The sequence below is a fragment of the Oratosquilla oratoria genome, chromosome 34 (assembly GCF_046742065.1).
Source record: "Oratosquilla oratoria isolate Oo_2021 chromosome 34, ASM4674206v1, whole genome shotgun sequence".
NCBI lineage: Eukaryota > Metazoa > Arthropoda > Malacostraca > Stomatopoda > Squillidae > Oratosquilla > Oratosquilla oratoria.
In genome coordinates, this window is record NC_134810.1 from 18,960,564 (window position 1) to 18,986,267 (window position 25,704).

Below are 25,704 nucleotides of genomic sequence, written 5' to 3' on the forward strand. Positions count from 1 at the left end.
GGTGGTTCAAATATTCGCCATTAATCTTCAAACCTTTCTCTTCCCAGGTCAACCTTCTGAAAATATCTTCTAAACAAGCTGTAAATAGTTTGGGTGAAGTTGTATCGCCTTGCTGTACTCCTTTCTCGATTTTGATCTTTTCTGTATCTTTATGTAGTTGAACTATAGCGGTACCTTTCGAATAAATCTGTTCTAAAACTCTTACGATCTGTTTGTTTGTATCCTGTTTGCGTAGCGAGTTTAGTATTGCTATTTGTTCTACTGAATCAAAGGCCTTCTCGTAATCTACAAAAGCTAAACACAGAGGTATATTATATGCTGTCGTTTTCTCGATTAGTTGGTTTATCGCCTGCAAATGGTCTAGAGTTGAATATCCGCTTCTAAAGCCTGCCTGTTCTCTCGGTTGGTTTCCATCTGAAACTTGACTCGGTCTATTTGTAAGGATCTTGGAGAATACTTTATATATGTTTGATAGCAAGCTAATCGGTCGATAGTTACTAAGGTCCTTCTGGTCTCCTTTTTTATGAAGCAAAATCACTATAGCATTGCACCACGCATTCAGAACACTTTCTTGACGTAAGCACTGGGCGTACAACTCAGTTAATTTAATATGAACTAATTTACCAGCGTCTTTCAATAGATCTATTGATATACCATCATCCCCAGGTGCTTTTCCTCTTTTCATTGTTTTTAGAGCAAATTCTACTTCCTTTGTAATCTCTGGTACACTACTAACGTCTACACATGAATTTACTGACTCAACTACGGCCTTCGAAGAGTAAAGAAACAGCGTGCTAAATCCAAGGCAATTTGGATTCAGACAAGGACGATCATGCGTCACTAATTTAATATGTTTTTATTCAAGGCTAATAGATATAATACAAGAAAGAGATGGATGTGCATTTCTAGACCTAAAAAAAGCTTTTGACAAAGTACCACATAAGAAGTTGCTTAAGAAATTAGAAACTGAAGGAGGAATACAGGGCAAACTGCTTAAATGGATGGAAGACTTTTTGCAAGAAAGAAAAATGAGAGTAGTGATAAGAGACAAACACTCAAAATGGGATGACGTAATAAGCGGTGTTCCACAAGGAACAGTTCTGGCCCCAGTAATGTTTGCTATATATATTAATGGTATGGATGAAGAAATTGAAAGTTATATGAGCTTCTTTGCAGATGATGCAAAACTATTAAAAAAAAGTGAACACGGAAGAAGATTGTGAGTCACTACAGAGTGATCTAAATAAAGTATGGGAATGGAGTAGGAAGTGGGAGATGGAGTTCAACACTAAAAAGTGTAGTATAATGGAATTTGGAAAAAGCAAAAACAGAATAACAGGATCATATAAATTGGGAGAAGAAGGAATAATAAAAGTAGAAAATGAGAAGGACCTGGGAGTCATTGTTATGAATAATATGTCACCTGAGAAACATATAAATAAGATTTTTGGAGAAACTTATAATTTAATAACAAAGTGGCATTTACATACCTGGATGAAGAAATGGTGAAGAAAATTCTAATCACTCTGATAAGACCAAGATTGGAATATGCTGCAACGATGTGGTCACCAAGTACAAAAAAATGTATAAAAAACTTGAAAGAATACAAAGAGCAATTACAAAATTGGCACCAACACTCTCAAAACTATCATATGAAGAGAAACTAGCAAAACTTGAACTACAGACACTAGAGCAAAGACGAGAGAGAGGAGATTTGATAGCTATTTACAGAATCATGAAAGGCATAGAAATTATTGATAGAGAGAATCTGATAAAATGGGATGATAGAAATACAAGAGGACACGGAAAGAAAATCAAGAAAGACAGCTATAGAAGAGATGTGAAAAAGAACAGCTTTCCTCACAGAGTAATAGACAGTTGGAACAAGTTAGATGAGAAAGTGGTGTGTGCAAAAACAATACATGAATTTAAAAATAGTTTAGATGAAATGAGATATGAAGACGGACCCCACGAGCATAGCTCCCCTTCCCATAAAATACAACTAGGTAAGTACAACTAGGTAAATACATACACACTTTCGTCGGATGGACAGAGAGAATTGGAATTCCGAAGAAAAAGGAAAGTCTCCGTGGATCTCAATGTCAAGGAAGTACCTTATTGTATTTATAGGGAATGGGAAAGCTTGTGGTGTAGTGGAAAAATGATAAAAAAGGAGAAGGGGAGGGATTATTGAGGGAAATGGAAGGAAATGAGGAAGAGGGGGACATGGTCTAGGAGGCCAGGCATCTTGTAAACAAAAGACGGACCGATGATGACAATGATTTCAGTGATGACGGGATCAACAAAAGTGTCTAGTTTGCTTTTAAACTCATGAATGGATTTTGTGCATACTATTTCATTATTTAGTTTGTTCCAAGTGTCCAAAACTCTATGTGGAAAACTGTTTATCTTCAGTTCTCTTCTATAGCTATTTTTTTTATTTTCTTTCCATGTCCTCTTGTGTTTCTCTTGTCCCAGTTAAGTAAGTCCTCTCTATCAAGTATCTCTGTGCCTTTTGTGATTCTGTAGATGGTCAGTAGGTCACCTCTCTTCTTTGCTCCAGTGTTGGTAACTCCAGTTTAGCCAATCTCTCCTTGTATGATAGGTTTGCAAGTGCAGGTGCCATTTTTGTAGCTGCTCTTTGGATTCTTTCTATTTTCTTTATATTCTTTATGGTACTGGGGGACCACAATGTCACTGCATACTCTAGTCTAGGCCTTATCAATGTAACCAATATTTTTTTTAACATGTCTTCGTCCAAGTATGCAAATGCCACTTTTATTGATCTTAGCAAGTTGTAAGTCTCCCCGATAATTTTGTTAATCTGTATATCATAGGACAAGTCGTTTGTGATAATTACTCCCAAATCTTTTTTGATCCTACTTTCTTTACTTCCTTGGTTCCAATTGTATATTTTCCTGATATTCTGTTTTTGCTTTTTCCAAACTCCATTATGCTACACTTCTTAGTATTAAAGTCCACTTCCCATTTCTGACTCCAGTTCCATACCCTATTCAGGTCTTCTTGCAGTGCTTCACAGTCCTTATCAGTTTCTACTTTCCTTAACAGTTTGGCGTCGTCAGCAAAGAAGCTCATGTAACAGTTCACGTCCTCATCCATGTCATTCATATAGATACATACATACATATACCAAGGCTTTTTCCCCCTTTCAAGGGAGGTAGCCAAAAAGGGAAAGGCATAAAAACACTCCCACCCATTTCATCCCTAAATACACTCCACACCCCTCCCACCCTCCCTCTCATCTGAGCACCTCCTGGATGACGGGTCATCCCTGCACCTTGCCCACCGCCCTGGGTCATATAGATTCATATAGATAGCAAACATTATTGGTGCCAGTACAGATCCTTGCAGTACTCCATTGATTACCTCTTTCCAATCTGAATATTTTTCTCTGAGCACTACTCTCATCTTTCTACCAGTCATGAAGTCCTCCATCCATTTTAGTAGGTTCCCTTGTATTCCTCCTATGTGTTCCAGTTTTTTTAATAATTTTCTGTGTGGTACTTTGTCAAAGGCTTTTTGTAAGTCTAGGAATGCACAATCAGCCCATCCATTTCTTTCTTGCACTATGTCTATTAGCCTTGAGTAGAAGCATATTAAGTTTGTGGTGCATGATCTTCCTTGTCTGAACCCGAATTGTTTTGGGCTTAATATGTTGTTGTCTTCCAGATGTTTTACCCATCTATTCTTTGTTATGATTAATGTATTTTGTCTATATTTACCTAGTTGTATTTTGCGGAAATAAAGTATATGAAATTGTGTTGAAATATTTTTGATAAATGATTTTGCCAGATGTAAAGTGAAAAATATTTGAGGGAATTACAGTATTGTTAAACTCTTTGGCAGTTATCATAAAGATATGGCAGCATCCAATATTCCAAGTCATGGCGAGAACTCCAGCCCAAGTAAAGATTTAGGAGTGGTACAAATAGATGAAGAGATTTTAGCCTGTTCTGTTTGTTATGAATACTATAATGGGCGGCGTCACAAACCCTGTGTACTCCCAGACTGTGGACACGTTGTCTGCTCTTCATGTGCTTCATCCTTGTGGGAAAATAGAAAAATAAGGTGCCCAACATGTCGAAAGATGATAGATGTCACAGCACTGGATACTCTTCCTATCAATCATGGACTTCTTGATGTTATCAAAGGACTTTCACAAAAGGTTAGTCTATTTCAGGGATACCTGGGGTTTAGAGGTTTGCAGGAAATTTTTCAAAGGTACTTAATTGGATGAAGTTCAGTACTGTTTGGCAGTAAACTGCAGTTTTGTTTCTGCATGTGTAGTATCCCTAAATTGCTTGGGATGTTAATGCTTCTGTTTAATAAAAACATTATAATTTGGACTATTTTATGATATTGCAGTATCAATGTAAATTAAGTTAGTCTTAGTATATTACCATTCTGTAGTTGGTGTCAGATTAATGGGGTACTTTATGGGCAAAAGGGTTGAGGACCCCTGTTCTAAAGGTATAGAGTTATCATTGATGGTAATGCATTAAATTTTCACTTTAATGAATGAATTAGGGAGAGGGTTGGTTGCGAAAGCCAAGAATTTGTTAAACGTGAAGTAGCTTTTCACATAGTACTAACATTCTATTTACCTAGAGTTAGATAAATACAATGGATGACACAGATCCATTGGTAGGCCGCCTTGCACATACACATATATTTACAGATTGTTCAACACTGGTATGATAAATGGAGAGTAAGGGGATATAGCCTAAATTGTCACCAAGTATGCATGTTAAGCAGTATGATGATTGGAGAGTAAGAGACAGGACCCCATGACCATTGTTCCTTCACTATATATTACAATTAGGTAAATACAGTTTGGTCAACACAACATACTTGTATCTAGGGTAGAGAACCTCTAGTAGGATCTTTATAGGGTGACCAGTTTCTTCTGTAACTCTGGTGTCATAGTCCACTGACACTCTGGGTTACCCAACAATACAGCAACAATAATAATAATAACAACAACAAATACAACAATAATAACAACAGTAACAACAACACCAACTCTGTTCATATATTTATATATTGGCTACCTGATTTTAAACCCGCTTATGGGTACTTCTTGGTCAATATGAAGTTACCTACCTCTATTCCTTTCCCTCAGTCGCCTCCTGCCCTTGTCATAGTTATTTGTCTTTATTTGCTAACTTATGCCACCTTAGAAGAAATCTGCCATTGGTGGTGCTGGTGGCCCCATGAAATAAAAAGTAGTGGAATGTGTTAAACATCCAACAAAAGTTGGAAGAATGAGATGAGTTTCAGTGAAGAAAAAAAAATATATATATATGCAGCCATAGGTTGCCAGTTTAATGTGAATGAAAACATAAGGAGCTACACATAAAAGAAATGAGAAAGCCTTAAGTTAAGTCTTTCAAACAACTGCACCTATAGCACCATAAATGCATGTAAGGCAGTTTGATGAATAGAAGCAAAGAGACAGGACCCCTCCAATCCTATATACTAAAACTAGAAAAAAAAAAAAAAAAAAAAAAAAAAAAAAAAAAAAAAATCCAGGAACATCTCAAACATCAATAACAATAACCTGCCACTTGTACCTCAAAACTTATCCATACAAAAATGCATAATCATTCAGGTCACAAAACATGTAGTTCACAAGAACCTTTAAATTTTATACTTCATTAGGCTTCCTGAGACACCAGCCTGGTTGAGAAATTTATCCCAAGACAAGTAAAAACCACACTGGCATGACTGCATTTAGGCCATCCCCCTTCAGTTAAACCATACTAACACAGAATAGGCCTAGCCACAGACTCCAGTTGTCCCAAATGCAACCATCATACAGAAGACTTAGCACCTCATATTATATAGTCCCCCTTTCACCCTATCCTGACAACAACATAAAATCTCTCCTTCGAGTGACTTGTGGGCTACTCTCCTGGTGAGTGGTGGTTATTTGGGAGTTGTGGTTCTCCTGCAAGAGAGACCTGGCCCAATGGATTGATTGATAAAAAAGATATGAACTGGATGATAAAATACAAGTATACACAATGAAGAATTTTCTTTAGTCAGACTGTTTCAAATATAATGCATATAATAATTGTCTTGTTTTACAGAAAAGCATCAAGGAATATGAGGAAAACTTGAATCAGTTATATGATGCTAAGGCAGTTGCAATACACAAATTTGATGAATTCTGCAAAAACTTGGCAACAGTTCAGGACAGATTATTTAGGAATTCTATTGAATCCCTTCGGCAAGCCCAGTCTATGTTAACAGAGTTCGCAAACATCTCGGAAGTGTATCATAGTGGACTTCAGGTACATTTGTCTTTTTGTCATGTGTGTGCTGTGCCATTTTGGTGGTATTTTTAATTCATGCAGTATTTGTTTACATTTTGAATGGCTTTTTAAATGTCTTATGAACATTAACATATTCCCCAACTGGGGTATTGGCTGCATGTTATTGTGAGGTTGAAATCAACTCAGTAGCATGCAGCTGATACTATATGGGGTACCCCTATGGACCAGATCACATACCATTTTGTCTGTGATAGAGGAAATCTCTATTCACAGAGAAATGATGCTACTTTGTTATACTGCAATGGTCCCTCCATTATGCTGTTCCCCACTCTTGATACTGACCTGTACCACTTCTCTGAATGTACATTTCCTTTTTTGCTGAACCCTGTGGTAGGGAAGAAAGAATACTGCCACCAAGTGTTCCCACTTGAGTTGTAAAAGGTGACAAAAATGGGATTAGGATAGGACTAGGCATCTTATTCTCTGTAGCCCCAAAGGGGACATTCTTAAAAGCAAAGGCATAAGAGGGTCTGGGAGTTTTCCAACCAGAACCCAAAGGTTTGGGTCTTTTAAAGTGAGTGGGTGTAGTACAGACGAGAGTAAAATGGAAGAGATAGGCAGTATGTTTATGAGAAGGAAGATGGATGTGCTGGCATTGAGAGAAACTAAGTTGAAAGAGAGGGGCGAGTTTGAGTTTGGTTGTGTGTATAGGGAGGGTGTCAGGAGTGAAGAAAGGACAAGGGAGAAAAGGGGTGGTTATATTAGTAAGTGAATAGATAGGTAAGTTTGCAGTGGAGTAGAAGGAATTTTCTTTAACCACTTCCATACGGTGACGCCTACGTAGGCGGCATGAGGAGCAAGTGGGTACTCGATGATGCCAACGTCGGCATCTTGATTATATTTATTGTAGTCGTACCTACGTAACTTCCATTCTCTCTAAACTGGCTTCATCATATTTTCTGTGGTTATCAAAATACACGGGTGAAAGAGAACGAACGATTGAGGACTGACTTTATTTTTTATAATGCGATTATTATGACACAACATCACACATCGGGCAGCTAATGCTGCCAGACGTGCGATGTGCCCCGGAGTGAAGAGGTTAAGGTGAATGTGGAAGGTGAAATGGGAAGGGAGATGTGGGCCTTTGTAAGTGCATATGGGCCTGGTAGTGAGAAAAGTGTAGAGAAAAGAGAGGCTTTATGGATAGATTTAAATGAGTGCATAGAGGGTTTAGGAAGAAATGTCAGTGTTGTGGTATTGGGAGATCTGAATGCTAGAGTATTTTCAGTCATGATCAAACAAGAGACCACACCTTTTGGATCAAGGGATATATTAACCACTTCAGTATGAGTCAAATTCTCACACGCAGCATTGGCTGCCATATGTATGCTGCATCACACTACATACATACATACATATACCAAGGGGTTTTCCCCTTTACTAGGGAGGTAGCCAAAAAGGAAAAGGCATAAAATCATTCCCACTCATTCCATCCCTGAAAACACTCCACACCCCTCCACCCTCCCTCCCATCTTAGCACCTCCTAGATGACAGGTCATCCCTGCACCTTGTCCACTGCCCCTGGGTCAGAAGCAGTGTTGCAAGACACAGCACATCCACAGCAAGGCCGCTTCATTAAATCGGCGACCCCCCCCCCTCTCCGTCCCCCCATATAAAGGAGAAGACGGGGAGAAATCCCTTCGGGCTGCGTCAAAATTTTGTTCACACACACCACCTTAACCCCCATCCCCCCATCCATTCCACCTCATGCATCACAACATCTTCCATATACAACCATTCTCCATTCACCCGTCTTCTGTCCTCTCCTGTCCTTCCTCAACAGACATTCCCCTCTTCCCCAAAGCCCCCTTCACCCCATCCATCCATCTCATCCTAGGATGTCCCCTCATGTTCACTCCCTCCACATCTGCCTTCCATACCTCCTTTACTAGTCTTTCTTCACTCATTCTTTCCATGTGTCCAAACCATCCTAATACTCTTTCATCAACCCTATCTCCCAACTCCCTTTCCACCCCTGTTCTCCTCCTCACCTCCTCATTTCTCACTCTATCTAGCCTAGTAACCCCCATCATACTTCTCAGACACTTCATCTCAAACACATTCAAGCTCCTTCTCTCTTCCTCTCTTATGTTCCATGTTTCTGCTCCATACAGTGCTGTTGGCACAATCACTCCTTCATACAGTCACCTCTTAGCATCCATTCCCAAATTTCTATTCCTTATTATACTTTTTAAACCACCAAGGCATTTACTCGCTTCTCTCAATCTACATTCTACCTCCACCTTTACTCCACCTTTTCCTGCCACATTTGCACCCAAGTATCTAAAACTATCCACTTCCTCCAGTTGCTCTCCCTTAATGCTCACTTCCAGATTACTGACACTTTCACCCCTTGTACATCTCATCACCTTACATTTACCCACATTTATCTTCAGCTTTCTTCTATCACACACTCTCCCAAACTCTGCCACCAACTTCCTCAATCCCTCCTCCGATCCTGCCACAAGCGCAGTGTCGTCCGCAAACAACAGCTGGCTCACCTCCCACTTTTCTCCATTTTCCTTAACCATCTCCAATCCCTGACCCACTACCCTTGCATTTACCTCTCGCACTACCCCATTCATATATAAGTTGAACAGCCAGGGTGACATAACACATCCTTGACGAAGTCCCACCTTTACCTCAAACCACTCACTCTCTCCATTTCCAATCCTAACACAAGCTCTACTACTCTCATAAAAACTCTTGACAGCTCCCAAAAGCTTTCCTCCTATCCCGTATATCGGCATAACCTCCCATAGTGCCTTTCTGTCTCCCCTATCATAAGCTTTTTCCAGATCCATAAAGGCCCAAAAAAATCCTTCCCCTTTCCTATAGCTTTCTCACATATCTGTCTTAACACAAAAATGTGATCTACACAACCTCTACCTGTCCTAAATCCACACTGTTCCTCACCAATTACTCCCATTGTTCCTCTCCTAATCCTCTCAATCAAGATCCTCCCATAAGCCTTCCCAACTACACTTAACAAGCTAATCCCTCTGAAACTACTACATTCACACTTGTCCCATTTTCCCTTGTAAAGTGGAACTATACAAGCACTCCTCCAGTCCTCTGGCACTCTACCTTCTCTCCAGCAAACATTGAATAACCTCACCAACCAGTCCACCATCATTGTACCTCCTTTTTTCAGACATTCTACATGGCATCCATCCAGACCAGGTGCCTTACCTACTTTCATCATCTTAACTGCTGCCTTCACTTCATCCTTCCTTATTTCTCCTCCATTTTCCTCTCTCATCATTCTCATTTTCTTAGCATTTCCCACTGCAGCTATCTTTCACTCCCTATCCTCCGTCACATTTAGCAACTCCCTAAAATATTCTGCCATCTTCCCCTTACTGCCTTCTCCATTATCATCTTTCCATCTGCACCTTTTACCTTTTCTTCTCTACTTGATTTGCCTCCTCTTCCTCTCTTGATTTCTTTCCAAAACATCTTTTTATTACTTTCAAAATTTTCTGTCATACTCTTACTCCATTTTACATCTGCTCTCCTCTTTGCCTCCTTTACCTTTTTCTTTACTTCTCTTTTCTTTTCTTTGTACATCTCATATGACTCCCTCGTCCTATTTTGTAACCAATCTGTGTAAGCTCGCTTCTTCTCTTCTACAACCTTCTTCATTTCCTCATCCCACCATTCACTACCCTTCCTTCTATTTCCTCCTGTCCTTCTTGTTCCACACACCATCTTTGCACACTTTGTGACTCCCTCCTTGAACCATCCCCATTCCTCCTCCACACCTACCTCTACTCTATCCTTCACTCCCTCCCACTCCTCCTTGAGCTTCTTCTTGTACTCCTTCTCCTTTTCCTCTTCATTTAAAGAGTTCACTCTAAGCACCTCCCTACCTTTTGTCCCTTTCCTCTTTCTCCATCTGTCCTCCACTCTCAACTTACCTTCCACCAAAAAATGATCTGATATTCCCTCACCCTCTCCCCTTAGCACATGTACATCCTTAACTCTTCCTATCATAATCCTATTTACCACTACATAGTCCATTAACGCTCTATCTACCACCCTTCCCTCCACCCTCTCCCATGTGTCTTTATGCTTGACTTTCTTCCGAAACACTGTATTTGCTATCATCAACTCTCTTTCTAGACACATTTCCACCATCAACTCTCCACTACGATTCTTTCCTGGAACTCCACATTTCCCAACCACTCCATCAATTGCATCCTTTCCTACCCTAGTATTAACCCCTTCCATACGGTGCCGCACACGTAGGCGTCATGGACTTAGATCTCAGTGGCAGCAGCCAATGCCAGCCGTACGACGTGTCGTAATAATACTCGCATCATAAAATATAGTCACCGCTTATATCGATCGTTCTCTCTTTCACCCGCGAATTTTGAATACCACAGAGAATGGGATTCAGGGCACATTTGAGAGAATGTAAAAACACAGGGGCGACTACAATAAATATAATCAAGACGCCGATATGGCAGCCTCGCGAATACACTCGCTCCCCATGACGCCTACGTGTGCGGCACCGTATGGAAGGGGTTAAGGTCTCCCAGTACTATTACATTTACACTTCTCCCTAAACCCTCTATGCACTCATTTGAATCTATCCAGAAAGCCTCCCTTTCTTCTACACTCTTCTCACTGCCAGGCCCATATGCACTTACAAAAACCCACATCTCCTTTCCTAGTTTCACCTTCATCCACATTATCCTTGAGGAACCTCCTTCCACTCCACTACACGTTTACCTATCTCTTCACTTACTAGTATAGCCACCCCTTCCCTCCCTCGCCCTCTCTTCACTCCTGATAACCTCCCACTTACACTCCCAAACTTACAATCGCCTTTCCCTTTCAGCTTAGCATCACACTACTCACATTAAATATAAAATTACTGCTGCATTACTCATTCTCTTTTACTCTTAGTAATAATAAACACAGAAAACATGATCAAACCAGTTCACAGAATATGGTGGCAACTCATGTGCAAATACAAAATATATATAATCAAGACACCAATGCTGGCATCCTTGTGTACCCACTTGTGCCTCATGATGCCTATGTAGACATCATCATACTGAAATGGTTGAATGTATTCAGAAGCCAAATATTACTTGACAACATATAAGTGTTGAGAGCAGCATGTTTGATGGGTAGTCACAAGAACAACAGCGTTGAAAAGTATACTTGTTAAACCAATAAGTTTTTCAAAGTCATGTAGATACTTTACTGAAATCTTATTCAGTATGTATGTACTTATATTATTGTCCATAAGATGGACACTAGAGAATCATGTTTCAGTCACTGATCTTCAAAACCTTTGAATACCTCCACTTCCTTATGGAGGTGCAGGTATTCAGTAGCTGGACTAGGTCAGAAATATCTCATCAACATAGACTATTTTTATTCCACTTTTTCATATATGGAAAGTTGACAACAGTACTACTTCCCTACTAGATGGTGACAGAATCAGGCCTACACTAATTCATTTGACAGTACAGTGAGACCTCTCATTAACGGACGTTAATTAGCTGAGTTTGCGGTGTTTTCGGGTGGCATAGTGGTTGCACGCACTAAACAACAGCACCAAAAACACCGCAAACACAGCTAATTAACGTCCGTTAATGAGAGGTCTCACTAGTTCAGAATTTCTCAGAAAGATCTCTGGGAGGGCCAAAAGACTGTTACTGGGTGCTGTTGAGCCATGGGTTTCCAGTCAGTGTAACCTGAGTCAGCATTTGTTGTTATACTAATTGTCCTTATTGTTGCCTTTAGTATAAGTGGAAAGATCATGGTTGTAGTTGGTCAGGTTTGTTTGTATAGGAAAAGATAAGGTACAAATAGTATTAAAACTGATGAAAGCTGGAAAGGCACCTGGGTTAGGTGGGTGTCACACATAGTGTCTGACAAAGGGTAATAGGCAAAATATCAGTCTACCACCTGAAATTTGGGCCCTACTGCATTGAAAGTTCTGACAGACATCTTTTCTAAGAGGATAGATGTGCTGGTGAACTGTTGGTGATAATAATGATAAATCTTCATTACACAATAACATTCCAGTGATCTAGAAACAGATACTTCTCATTCTAAAACCAAACAAACTGCATCCCACAGACCAATTTCACTCCTCTCCACTATATCTAAGCTGATGGAAAGAATGATCATAGAAAAAATCATAGCACATGTATCCACCTCACCAAATCAATATGAATTTGGAGTGGCCATTCTGTCAACATATTACTCACAAACCTTACCCAGCAAATACTCGTACTGGAAGGCCCTAACAAAAAAGTGCTTCCTGACAATACAGTAATGGGGGGCAGCAATCATCAAGCTTATGAGACAGTCCCCAGACATCATGTTGAAAGAGATTATGGAAACTTATGACAAGAAATTGATGATAAACTTCCTGGCAGGCAGCAAGTGCAGTGTTAGAACAACTATTTATCAAGGATCAAAAGATTGTACCATCGAGTAATTCTACCACTAACAGTATTTGACCTTTTTGCAAATGACCTCCACACATTCAAATTAGTGTACAACATCAGAACTCTCACCAATGCAGACAACTGCACTATAATAATCCAGCACTGGAATTACAAAATAGTAGCCAAAGTACCCAAAACTACCTCAGCAAGTTAGAACTGTGGGAGAAACAAAACACAATGTTAGCTTCATCTCAGATTTTATTAGTGGTGCTGCTTACGTACAACTATCATGAATCAAAAGAGCACCCAACAGTCAGATTAAATGGCCAACCTCTCTCCCTGTAAAAAGCCCTAAAACTCTGGGGGGCCTCATGTTTGATACATGCAGAACTCTCCCTGCACATCAAAGACCTGACTGGAAAAACAAGAAACTGAAGATTCTGAAAACTGTGGCAAAAAAGAAACACCCTAGTGTAAAAAAAAAAAAAAAAAAAAAATGTAAATACTATATCTACAATAAGTTACAGTGATAAAGTATACCAACAGGAGACAAGTTGGTCCATAGTGAGGTCAGATAAAAAAAAAAAAAAAAAAAAAAAAAATTGCCTAGGCTCAAAATGCTCCACATTCAACCCTCACACAGTAGATACTGATCTCCTCATTCCACACAGTCCTACCGTTACCTGATCAAGACAGTGCAACATTTTTTTCTCTGGATGGTTTGCAGGACAAACCACTGGCCATAGTCAGTTATCTGGAGGCTGTGTGTCTCTTGATAGAGAGAACTGGGGCAGTGGATTGATTAATGAGATGCTATACATATATTAACCTTGTACATGTAATATTCAGGATCTTTAGGTTGCATTTTGTATATATTCTGGCATTAGATGTGTGTGGGGTTAAAATTTGAGAGGAGTGGTATTTTGGGCTCAATGAAAGACAGTTGGAACTAGTTTAGGGAATGGGGTGGTGTTGATGTTTGTAGGGATGGGATTGAAGATTAAGGATAGTTGAAAGGGGAGGGACAGATATTCGAGAGAGGGTTTAGTGTTCATGTTGTTTTGGGTTTAAGTGTTGGTAGTTGGAATGAATCCATATGTTGAGATATTGCATACTGTTGGTGAGTGCTATGCATGTGTACTAGACCCAGCTCTTGCACAAATTGTAAAGATGATGAATCCTTATGTTTTATGATTTATACAATGCAGTGAGAGCATGTTGAGCATGTATGGGTTGTTGGTGGGACCAGGTCTCATCTCCTGCTATTGAGAAAACTTGTGGTGTGTATGCATGGGATGCCTATGACAACTAAAGCCAACCATGGATGCACCGCTGCTCCATTATGACCAGGCTTCAAAGGGATGAAGATGCAGTAAGGGGATTGAAGATGTATCCTCCAGAGTCAACCCTTATCGGATTTCCTGAGAAGAGTACTGCCACTGTGCAGAGGCATGTTCTGTAAGAGGTTGAATGTTAAGTGTGATTGTACCCATGGCACTATGGAATAGACTTGTAATATAAGAGAGGTTGGAAAGAGGCTGAATATTTTTGAGATGAAGTGTTTAGGAAATATTATGGCTGTTACAAGAATGGATATAGTGAAAAATGTGGTGGGGAGGGAAAGAAAAAGGATGGCAAGAAGGCTGTCAGATAGGGTAGAACAGAGTGTTGAGGCAGTTTGAGCTCAGGAAAAGACTGAAAAAGGTTAGACTAAAAAAGGAGTGTGGAAAACAGTGGATTGAGTGAGACTGAGAGGGAGATCAAGAATGATATAGATAGATGGGGTGAAAGAGGATTTGGATGTACATGGAATATCTGTTAAACAGGGAAGAGAATACAAAAGGTAGGAAAAAATGGAAGGAGATCCTGTGAAATGATGAGATGATGTTGCCCAAAAGGATGTTCTTATCTGTTTCATAATTTATTTCGAGTGGATGTGGAGGGGGATTACCAAATTGGCGATGCTCTGGAGGTAAATAATTTTTTGCGTTTTGGGTCCTGCTGTAGAAGAGCTCATACAAGTTGCATTGGTTTTGATCCAAGCAGTGTGATAGGAGATGGGGCAACCCGTCATTCCTGAGGTGCTGAGATAGTGAGAGTGGTAGTTTACTTATGATGTGGATGTGTGGTTTGACTTGGCTATCCTTTCCTTATAGGGGGGAAAGGACTATTAGTAGCATGGTATACTAGGTATGCAGTTTCCTTGCCATGGTTCAGGTGTTTGAAAGATTTTGAGTTATCTCCTCTCAGTGAAAGACCAGGGGCAGTAGAGTGGTTGATTGATCAGCAAGAGAATGAATCCAAACTGGAGCAAGTTGTACTGGAAAGAATGTGAGAGAAATTGATGGTATTGCTGTAATATTCAGTCTGTTTCAGTCACATTGTATATCTTATGAGTAATTTTATTTATGTTGTTTACTTATTTGAGTGTAATATATTTGTGTAGTTTATATATTACCAATATTTTCTTATAGTTTTCTATACTTCCCCAGTCTTTGAATGATCTGCAAAGGATGAAAACAAAGGCAGATTATCAACACATTGATGAGAAGCTGGTATTTGTGAAAACATTATTAAGTAGCCTTGATTGTATTCAGTTGAATAATAACTGCCTTAATGGAAGTAACATTCCATCAATGCATGTAGTTATGGATGAAAGACGAAGTGCTGATTTGACATTTGAATCAAGAATTTTGCATCTTTACTGTTTTGGAGAAACCGAAGAAAGTAAGGATATTGCAATTCCGGTAAGTTTATGTAACTTTCTATTTCAGAAATTAAAATTTCCATGATATAGTTATGATAGAATTTTAGTGATCTTGTAGTACATCAACCACTCTTTTGAAAAAGCTTAACACTTTTGGTATGCATTACCTTTCACTTCAGAAATCAAAAATTTATATTCTACCAAAGTTTTCCTCATTGCAAGACAATCCACTTTTTCTTTTTTGTAGAATTTACTACCATGATTGTAATGGAGGGGTTGCCAACATCATTACTTTTGTAAAATTTGATATATGTATGACTTTTATATGAACACATAATTAGTTCTCTTCATTCCTAAAATATCCACTTTGAGATTGTGTCAGGCCCTAGAACTTCATATAGAATGTTTCCAATATTTTACATACATCTTTTACTTCTACTTTTATATCTTCTAATCCAATATTTCTGTTCTCATTCTTCTCTACAAAATAATTTCTTCCAGATGTGCTTGGTGGATGACAAATTATCCTTGACCATTACTCCCAGATCCCTCTCATTTTTGCCCATTCCCAGTACTTCCATTTTTTGGCATTGAAATTCCTTTTCTATACTTGGCTCTAATCATATATTCTTTGTCTTTTTGTAACTCCTCATCTTTGCATTATCTGTATACATGATAGTGTAGCTAGTTATTCCTTTTATCATGTCATATACATATCAAGAATAGTATAGTTTGTACTAATGCTTGTTTCTGTTATTTCTCTCCACCCTTACCTATGAGGAGAGAATATGTGGACACCATTTAATCAGATATGCTTTAGTTTCATTTTACAAATATTTAGTATGTATTTCATTTCAGATGGCAGATGTGGAAAAGCTTTATATCTCAAAGGATGTAATCACAGCTTTCTTGGACATCACTCAGGATGAAGATGTCTTGGGACGTCTTTATTTAAATTTGTGCGGGCAAAAAAAATACACCCAGCAGTTTGCCAGCATGTGTCTTGGAGTTCATGGTCCATCATATAAAAATATGGAATTTACTGCTTCAATGGGCCGTGATCTAAAATTTTTGTCAAGTGGTATTTATGTAGACAGTGTAGGCAAGAAAGATTCGTACCCTCCCGGTGAATCCTTAAATTTAGATGATTTGCCACAAACTAATATTGAACCAGGTTTTATAGTTCCAAGAATCGATAACTTAGCTAAAGTTACTACAAGGTTTCTTGTGTTCTTAAAAGCAATACCAAATAAAATGCCATGTGCTGGCAAAGTGGAAACTGGAATGGCTGTGGTGCATAAAATTAGAGACTCTTTACAAAATGGAAAAAATGTTTTTGTTAACAATTGTGGTATTGTCTTAGAGGAGAGGAAAGAAGAATAGTAAATCTAGGTTTGAGGACAGCCATTTCTTATTTTGCTACCAAGTGCTGGCACCTTTGGGCCATACGTCCATGAGGAGGTGGATTTTTGCATCCATTTGGGATCAGGGGCAGGGCTGGGATATGGTTTTCCTTTTTGGGGGAGCTGAGTATTGCAGATTGAGTGATTAATTGCTACCAAAGAAATTTCCTGTTCTGGTGTTCCTTATGCTTTCACCCCCACTCCTATTTTAGACTTTGCCTTGTGCTGTTATAAGAGTAAGAAAAGGAAAATGTTGAGTACAGACGCTCCTCAACTTACGTTTTAGTTACATTCCGAACAGCCGAACGTAAGTTGAAAATAAACGTAAATTGTTACTGTACTATACATCCGTAAATTCTATTACCGTATCTTATAAAACACCCCTAAATCATTAATTATACACATAACATTGTAAAATGATAACATTAATTTCAAATAAATTAAATTCAAGCAACATAAAATGAGATGGTGGAGGAGGAGGAGGAGGATGAGGCAAGGCATGTTCAGTTTGTTGTTTGTGCAATGTAAACAATGGACGCAGCGTCATGCGCAAGTATCGTTTGAACTACGGAGAGCGCGCTAAACTAAAAAATTCACTCGATTTTTTTTTTTTTTTTTTTTTACAGTCAGTTCAAACATAAAATAAAAGAAACATAAAACGAATGAACGTAAGTAGAGGAGCGTCTGTATTAATTTTCTACTGCAGGACTGCCAACCTATCCCCATAGGGAGAACAGCAGAAACAAGGGGTAAGAAACATTAAAAAGTGAATCAGCATTCCTCAACAATGGAGAATTGTTTCAATCAGTGATGAGTACCTGCATGTAAAGGTGGGGAAAATATAGTTGAAATTATCAGAGAGAGATCTTAGGCCTAGTTTGGAGATTAAGTGTCAGACCTTCAGCACTGCACTTTCAGATAGAGGTGAGGGTATTGTTTTGAAGGTGAGTGGCAAGGAGGTTATTCTCTTTGCTGCTCATCTTAGATAAAGTTCCAGTACTAGTAGGTACCTGCTATTGGTTCCTTATCTGATCTCTTTACCTAATTGTATTGGGTAAGGAAGAAATGGAAGGATAGTGAGTGGTGGGATGATAAAGCAAAGAAGGTTGTAGAAGAGAAGAAACAAGCATTCACAGCGGGTTATAAAATAGGATGAGAGAATCATATGAAAGCTACAAAGATAAGAGAAGTAAAGCATAAGATAAAGGGGGCAAAGAAGAGAGCAGATGTGAAATGGTGTAAGAGTATGACAGAAATTTTTTACATACATATACCAAAGGCTTTTTTTCCCCCTTATATGGGAGGTAGCCAAAAAACAAGGGCATAAAACCACACCCACCCATTCCATCCCCATCACACTCCACTCCTCTCCACCCTCCTTCCTGGCTTCTGGATGATGGGTCATCCTTGGGTCAGAAGCAGCATCAGAAGACAGCACATCCGCAGTAAGGCTGCTTCATTAGATTGACGACCTCCGCCCCCTAATGCAGAAAAAGAGAATACGGGGAGAAATCCCTTTGGGCTGCATCACTTTATTTCTCATTCATACTCCCTCACCCCCCATCCCTCACCCATTCCACCTCATGCATCACAACATCATCCATATACAACCATTCTCCATTCATCCATCTTCTGTCCTCTCTCACCCTTCCTCATCAGACATTCCCCTCTTACCCAAAGCCCCTTTTACCCCATCTATCCATCTCATCCTTGGTCAACCCCCCATGTTTATTCCTTCCACATCTGCCTTCCACACCTCTTCTACTTGTCTTTCTTCACTCATTCTTTCCATGTGTCCAAACCATCCTAATACTCTTTCATCCACCCTATCTTCCAACTCCCTTTCCACCCCCGTTCTCCTCCTCACCTCCTCATTTCTCACTATCCAGCCTAGTAACCCCTATCATACTTCTCAGACATATCATCTCAAACACATTCAAACTCCTCTCTTCCTCTCTTATGTTCCATGTTTCTGCCCCATACAGTGCTGTTGGCGCAATCACTCCTTCAAACAATCTCCTCTTAGCATCCATTCCCAAATGTCTATTTCGCTTTACACTTTTTAATCCACCAAGGCATTTACTCGCTTCTCTCAATCTACATTCTACCTCCACCCCTCCCTTTCCTGTCACATTCACACCCAATTATCTAAAAATATCCACTTCCTCCAGTCTTTAAAGTAATAAAATAATATTTTGGAAGGAAATTAAGAGAGGGAGAGGAGGTAAATCAAGTAGGGAAGAAAAGTTGAAAGGTGTAGATAAAGAGATGGTAATGGAAGAAACGGCATTAAGAGGAAGATGGGCAGAGTATTTTAGGAAGTTGCTAAATGTGAAGGATGATAGGGAGGGAAAGGTAGTTGCAATGAGAAGTGCTAACAAAATGAGTAATGAATGAGGAAAATGGAGGAAAAATAGGGAAAGATGAGGTGAAAGCAGTTATTAAAATGATGAGAGCAGGTAAGGCACCTGGGTTTGATGGGTATGCAGTGTCTAAAAGAGGGAGGTGCAATGATGGTGGACTGGCTGGTGAGGTAGTTTAGTGTTTGTATAAAAGAGGGTAGAGTGCCAGATAACTGGAGTGCTTGTATAGTTCTGCTTTACAAAGGAAAAGGGGACAAGTGTGAGTGTAGTAATTTCAGAGGGATCAGTTTGTTGAGTGTAGTTGTGAAGGCATATGTTGGGGTTTTGATTGAGAGGATTAGGAGAGGAACGGTGTGGGTTTAGGACAGGTAGGAGTTGTGTTGATCAGATTTTTGTGGTAAGGTAGGCAGATGTGTGAGAAAGCTTTAGGAAAAAGTAAGGAAGTATATTGGGTCTTTATGGCTTTGGAAAAGGCTTATGACAGGGTAGATAGGAAGGCACTGTGGGGGGTATTGCAGATATATGAGATAGGAGGAAAGCTGTTAAGAGCAATCAAGTTTTTATGAGAGTAGTAGAGCCTGTTTTAGAATTAGAAATGGGGAGAGTGAGTGGTTTGAGGTAAAGGTGGGACTTTGCCAGAGATGTGTTATGTTGCCTTAGTTGTTCAATTTATACATGGATGGGGTGGTGCAAGAGGTAAATGCAAGATTAATGGGGCGGGGATTGGAGATGGTTAAAGAAAGTGGAGAAAAATGGGAGATAAGCCAGTTGTTGTTTGCTGATGACACTGCTTGCAGGAGGATCAGAGTAGGGATTAAGGAAGTTAGTGACAGAGTTTGGAAAGGTGTGTGAAAGAAGGAAGTTGAAGATAAATTTGGTAAAAGTAAGGTGATGAGTTGTACAAGGTGAGAATATAGCAGCAAATTGGAAGTGATTTTTAAGGGAGAGAGAATGGAGGAAGTGGATAGCTTTAGATACTTGGGTGTGAATGTGGTGGGAAAGGGAGTGGAGGTGGAGGTAGAATGTAAAATGAAAAAAACAAGTAAGTACCTTGGGGAATTAAAAAGTGTAATGAAAAATAGACATTTGGGAATGGATGCTAAGAGGAGATTGTATGAAGGAGTGATTATGCCAACAGCACTGTATGGGGCAGAAACCTGGAACATAAGAGAGGAAGAGTTTAACCCCTTCGATATGATGATGCCTATGTAGGCGTCATGAGGAGCAAGTGGGTACAGGAGGATGCCGATGTTGGCGTCTTGATTATATATATTGTAGTTGTACCTGCGTGACCCCCATACTCTGTAAACTGGCTTCATCATATTTTCTATGGTTATCAAAAGTCATGGTTGAAAGAGAATGAGCAATACAGTGGTAACTTTATTTTTTATAATGCGAGTATTATGACGCAACATCGCACGTCTGGCAGTTAATGCTGCCTGCGAGACTTTGGCCTGTATTGAAGGGGTTAAATGTGAGATGAAATGTCTGAGAAGTATGAATAAAGTGAGAAATGAGCTGAGGAGTGCAGGGGTGTAAAAGGAGTTGAGAGATAGGGTTGATGAAAGAGTATTGAGATGGTTTGGACACAGAAAGAATAACTAAAGAAAGATTAGTAAAAGAGGTTTGGAAGGCAGAGGTGGAGGGAGTGAACATAAGGGGTCAACTAAGGATGAGATGGATGGATGGGGTGAAAGGGGCATTGGGAAAGAGGGGAATGTTTGTTGAAGAAGGGAGAAGACAGAACATAGGGGTGAGTGGAGAATGGTTGTGTATGGATGATGCTGTGATGCATGGGAGTGGGTGGGGGATGGGGGGTGTGAGGGAGTATGTATTTACCTTAATTGTATTATATGGGAAGGGAAGCCATGCTCGTGGTGAACTGTCTTTGTATCTTGCAACATCTAGATTGCTCTTAAATTCATGGATGTGTGAATGATATTTTGACCCAACTTGAAGGGATTTCTCCCCATCATCTCTTTCTCTGCATGAGGGGGACAGAGAGGGGGTTTGTCAATTAAATGAAGTGGCCTTGCTATGGATGTGCTGTGTCTTATTATATTGCTTCTGACCCAGGGCAGTGAGTGAGTTGCAGGGATGACCTGTCATCCAGGAGGAGCCAAGAAAAGAGGGAGGGAAGTTTGGTGATTGAAAGTGGAGTATTTGGGGATGAAATGGGAGGTAATGGATTTATGCCTTTGGCTACCTGTTTTGTAAGGGGAAAAAAGCTGTTGGTACAAATTGGTATTTGATTACATTACTGAAGCTGAAAGGTGTTCAGATTAAACTTATAAAAATTAGTTTATCAACCAAATAAAGATTGTTTAGTACACATGAACAGATATCAGTTGTAAAGAGTACGACAAGGTTGGGTTCACTTTAAACTTGAGGGTTAGAAATGGGTAGGGGGTTGGTGTTTTTGTCTCAACAAGAAAAAGAGAAGGCATAAATAGGTAAGAGTAGGATGATTGTGAAAGGAATTTGAATAGCTGGATGCAAGATAATGTGAAGAAATGGGCTCATTCTGTTAAGATGACCTACACAAGATAATGAAAAGGCACATTAGGTTTTGAGCAAAGTATAAGGGAAGTTTGCAGGTTGAGCAGGTTAGAGCATTGATACTTGTGAAGGCAATTTGAGACCTGCTGTTGAACAAGTGAATTTGTAGTAAGGGCCTATTACATTAGATTCCCCGTTTCAAAAAGTTCTTAAGGAGGTATCAACCTAGCCTTCTCTGAGAGGGGGTTGGTTGTGACTTTAAACTAAAATTATTTTAATATTAAATATTCAGGAAAACTTGTTGAAGAAAAGATGATAATTATTGGGTCAAGTTTAATTACCTGGAAACTTTAAGTCCCCCAATGGCTGGCAGCAATTTTTGGGTTCTTCGGTGGGTCTCTTTGGAAAGGTTGTACTGTTGTCTAGGTTGTGTTAGTATGAGACTTTGTCACCAGCTGAAAATAGTAGGAGGGGAGCATTTGCCAGTTGTCAGCTCTCCATATGTGAAGAGTAGAAGAAATACTGTTTAGATTGATAGAGATCTTGGGCCAGGTTCAGAGGCCAAGTACCCCTTAGGGACCTCCAGAGGGAGGTAAGAGAGGTTTGATGAGCTTTGAAAATGAGCAGCAGGAAGATGATTTTCTCTGCTATCTATCTTATAGAACCATCACAAATGGGTACCTATCATTGGTTCCCCTTGAGAAGAATTTCATAGGAGGTTGAAAATGTCATGGAGAGGGGAGGAGGGGAAGACTATATGAACTTTGCAGAAATCCAGTGGTGTTTCTAGCACTCAGAAAGTAGGAAGGCCACTTTGGGGCATAGATAAATGTGGGTAATGGGAAAGAAAATAAGGGACATTTTTTAGCATTATATGACAATTTTGTAGAAGAATATGGTCTGCAGTCATGGATATCTTGATATATTGTTCATAGACAAATTGAATTAATAATGTAGGGGTATAGGTACATAAAGGTATTTGGAGGTGACTCAAGTAAATCTACAGTGGGAGGAGTTAGAGGTCAAGGAAGAGGATTGGGATTTTAGTTCCTGACTTGGTGGGGCTTGGAGATTTATTTAATTGTCAAAATTACAACTTTCATGTAAAGACAGCAGAGCCATGGCTCTCTAGCATATATGAATAAGAAAATAAGAATGAAGGAGATTGTAAAAATCATATGGCCTACATTATGCAGTTCCATGTTCATTACCACCTATCATTGCCATTTATTAAGCTTTCAGACCTTTTAAAACAACTGGTAGTTTCAGAGCTCACTACATGGTTACTAAGTCTATTCCATTTATGAACCACTATAGATAAACCAGTTCGTGCCTATTTCTTTGTCAAATCTAAATTTGTCCAATTTAAATCCGTCACAGTCCTGCCCTGTTATCTTATAGAATCTAGAATCTGAGGAAGCTGTAAAGTAAAATGTTTATGCAAAGAAGTGCTGGAAGTAACTTTCACTTATAACTTTTACAAATATTCAAATGCAGCCTTACCTGAACATTTGAATATAAGTTATTGCACAACTAATGTAAGCTATTCAGGTTCATTCATGAGTAATTTCTTGATAAGAAGTATTTCATGTTTTGAATAATTTTCATTGACTTTGTTTGGAATTACTGCATTATATGCTTCATTGCTTCTGACCTAAGGCAGTGGGCAGGATACAGGGATGATCTGTCATCCATGAGGAGCTAATATAAGAGGTAGATAAGGGTGGTGGGTTGGAGTAGGTATATGCCTTTTGACTTGGCTACCTCCCTGGTAAGGGGGAAAGAGCCTTTGATATATAGATAGAATAGAAGTATGAAATTACAAAAGCTTTCAAGTCTTCAGACAAAAATGTCTGTCCTCCAGGACAGCTGAAATACCACAAAAATTGTATAGGAATCGTCAAATAAATGTGTAATTAATCAGATAGCCTCTTTCATATGATGATGCCTATGTAGGTGTCATGAGGCGCCGTTGTTGATGTCTTGATTATATTGATTTTGTAGTTGTAGCTGACTCCTGTATTCTGTGAACTCGTTTGATCATGTTTTCTGTGTTTATTAATTACCCAGTGAAAGAGAATAATATAGCAGTGACTTTATATTTTATAATGCAAGTGTTGTAATGCATCAATCATCATACCTCAGGCATCTTAAGCTGCATGCAAGAATTTGACTGGTATTGAAGAGGTTAAGGAATTCATAAAAGATAATGATTTACATGTGACATGAGTTAGATCTTTGATTGGTTGTTCTCAGCACAGTGAATTTATTATGCTGTTGGGGTTTTCTAGTCCAATTTCTTTGTGGTTAGTGAAATGATGCATTTTATACTGTTTGACAGCTTGGAGTAATGCTCAGTCAAGTTAGAGTTCATAAACAGCCAGATCAACATGGATTGAAGAAATGAGCTTCACCGCTTTTGCTAACTGCTTGTTTATCCTATAGCTGCTGTGACACTATAAACTAAAGAATTTCCGAGAAAAATTGCAACAAATAAATTCTGTACTGATCTGTGCAAGTAACCCTTGAGCAGATAGCCTACATCTCAGCCTCCAATGTCATTTGTAGAAATTTCCTTCAAAAGTTACAGCATGCATTCCAAATGGAGCAGAGCATTTTCACCACCATGGTATTATGAATAGTTCTTTTGTTCTTCAGGAAACATACCTTATTGTATACAGAGTAAGTTCCTGTGAATTACAGTTACTAGTGAAGTAGTAGAATTCTTCAAAGAGACTGAAGAATTCACCTGCTTGAGCATGGATTAAAATCATGTTCAGTCAGTGACCATGTTAATGTACATAATAGGCACAAGGAGCTGCATCACAAATATGTTTCTGAACACCTCTGATTTCTTTACTCATGACTGATGCTTCATTATATCCAAAGCCAATCAGCAAAGTTGTGTAATCTAAACTTATTTTTTCCAAGGTTTTCAAGATCATGTTTGTGATAGATGCAGCATCCACCACAACCATGTGAAAGAAATAAAACATATGTAAATAGTATCTGAAGTTTCATCATAAAATCTTGCAACTGGTGCCAACTGATCTGTTTTACTGTTATCTTGGTTTCATCAGCTAGAACAGAAAAAATAATGGCATGACTTCATGCTTTGTGCAACATCTCTCACCACAGATATAATTGTGTCAATTATTTCATTCTGTATTTCAGAACTAGTGCACAAACTATCCTCAAACAACACTATTTCCACCTTGAGTGACCTGTGGTACCATGCTGTGGAACAAAGTGATTGATTGTAGTTCGGAGTTCTGATTATTTTAACCAATTTTGACACAATCAGCTATAATAGGATCATGTGCTGCAGTGAATCTAAGAAACCTATTGACATTTCCTGGATAGAGTTCATTAACACTCTGTCCTATTTGGACATTGTCTTTTGTTACTGTCAACATGATTATTCCTCTCCCCCCTCCCCCCATCACCTCAGTCTTCACTGCTGAACTCTGTCCATAACAACAACAACCCCTCCTGCACCCTGTAAATTTATAATCATACCAGATTCACAAAACAATCTCCACCCTTAAAGTTGCACCCCACTGATCCACAAAATTTATTCTCACATGTAGGCATACCCAGCAATGAAAAAAGCAGAGGAAGCATCCAATCCAATTGATCCCTCCACCCAACTACCAGAAATAGACAGACTGTTACCCAGTTCTTCAATTAATAATGCTAAACCTATGGTAAGGATACTAGGAACAGCACTCTAATCTAAAAGTAATCAGACCCAATATGCATCCAATATATCTTCAGATCAGCATAACTGATGTTTTGAAACTACTGGTAAAACTCTCCTTATGATATCACATGTATTGCTAGACTGCCAAATTTACACAACACTACTGTCATCAACTCAAACAGAACACTCAAAAACAAATCTTGGGTTACAAAATACTGATACCTTTATCATCTCTCCAGAATGACCCACAG

The 25,704-nt window shown here is 39.1% G+C and overlaps 1 protein-coding gene across 3 annotated transcripts in view; it reads left to right on the forward strand.

Moving 5' to 3' along the window:
* The window catches only part of LOC143018093 (uncharacterized), a 34,680-nt gene extending 9,922 nt beyond the window's left edge, over positions 1–24,758 (forward strand). For 2 of the 3 annotated variants that reach the window (XM_076173203.1, XM_076173204.1), the window contains exons 2-5: positions 3,868–4,186; positions 6,114–6,317; positions 15,253–15,525; positions 16,344–24,758. In XM_076173203.1, the coding sequence (XP_076029318.1) occupies positions 3,881–4,186; positions 6,114–6,317; positions 15,253–15,525; positions 16,344–16,868 (1,308 nt within the window). In that variant the 5' untranslated portion in view covers positions 3,868–3,880 and the 3' untranslated portion in view covers positions 16,869–24,758. The remainder of the gene's footprint in view (positions 1–3,867; positions 4,187–6,113; positions 6,318–15,252; positions 15,526–16,343) is intronic. The other variant, XM_076173205.1, reaches the window with a different exon arrangement.
* The last annotated feature ends 946 nt before the right edge of the window (positions 24,759–25,704 follow it).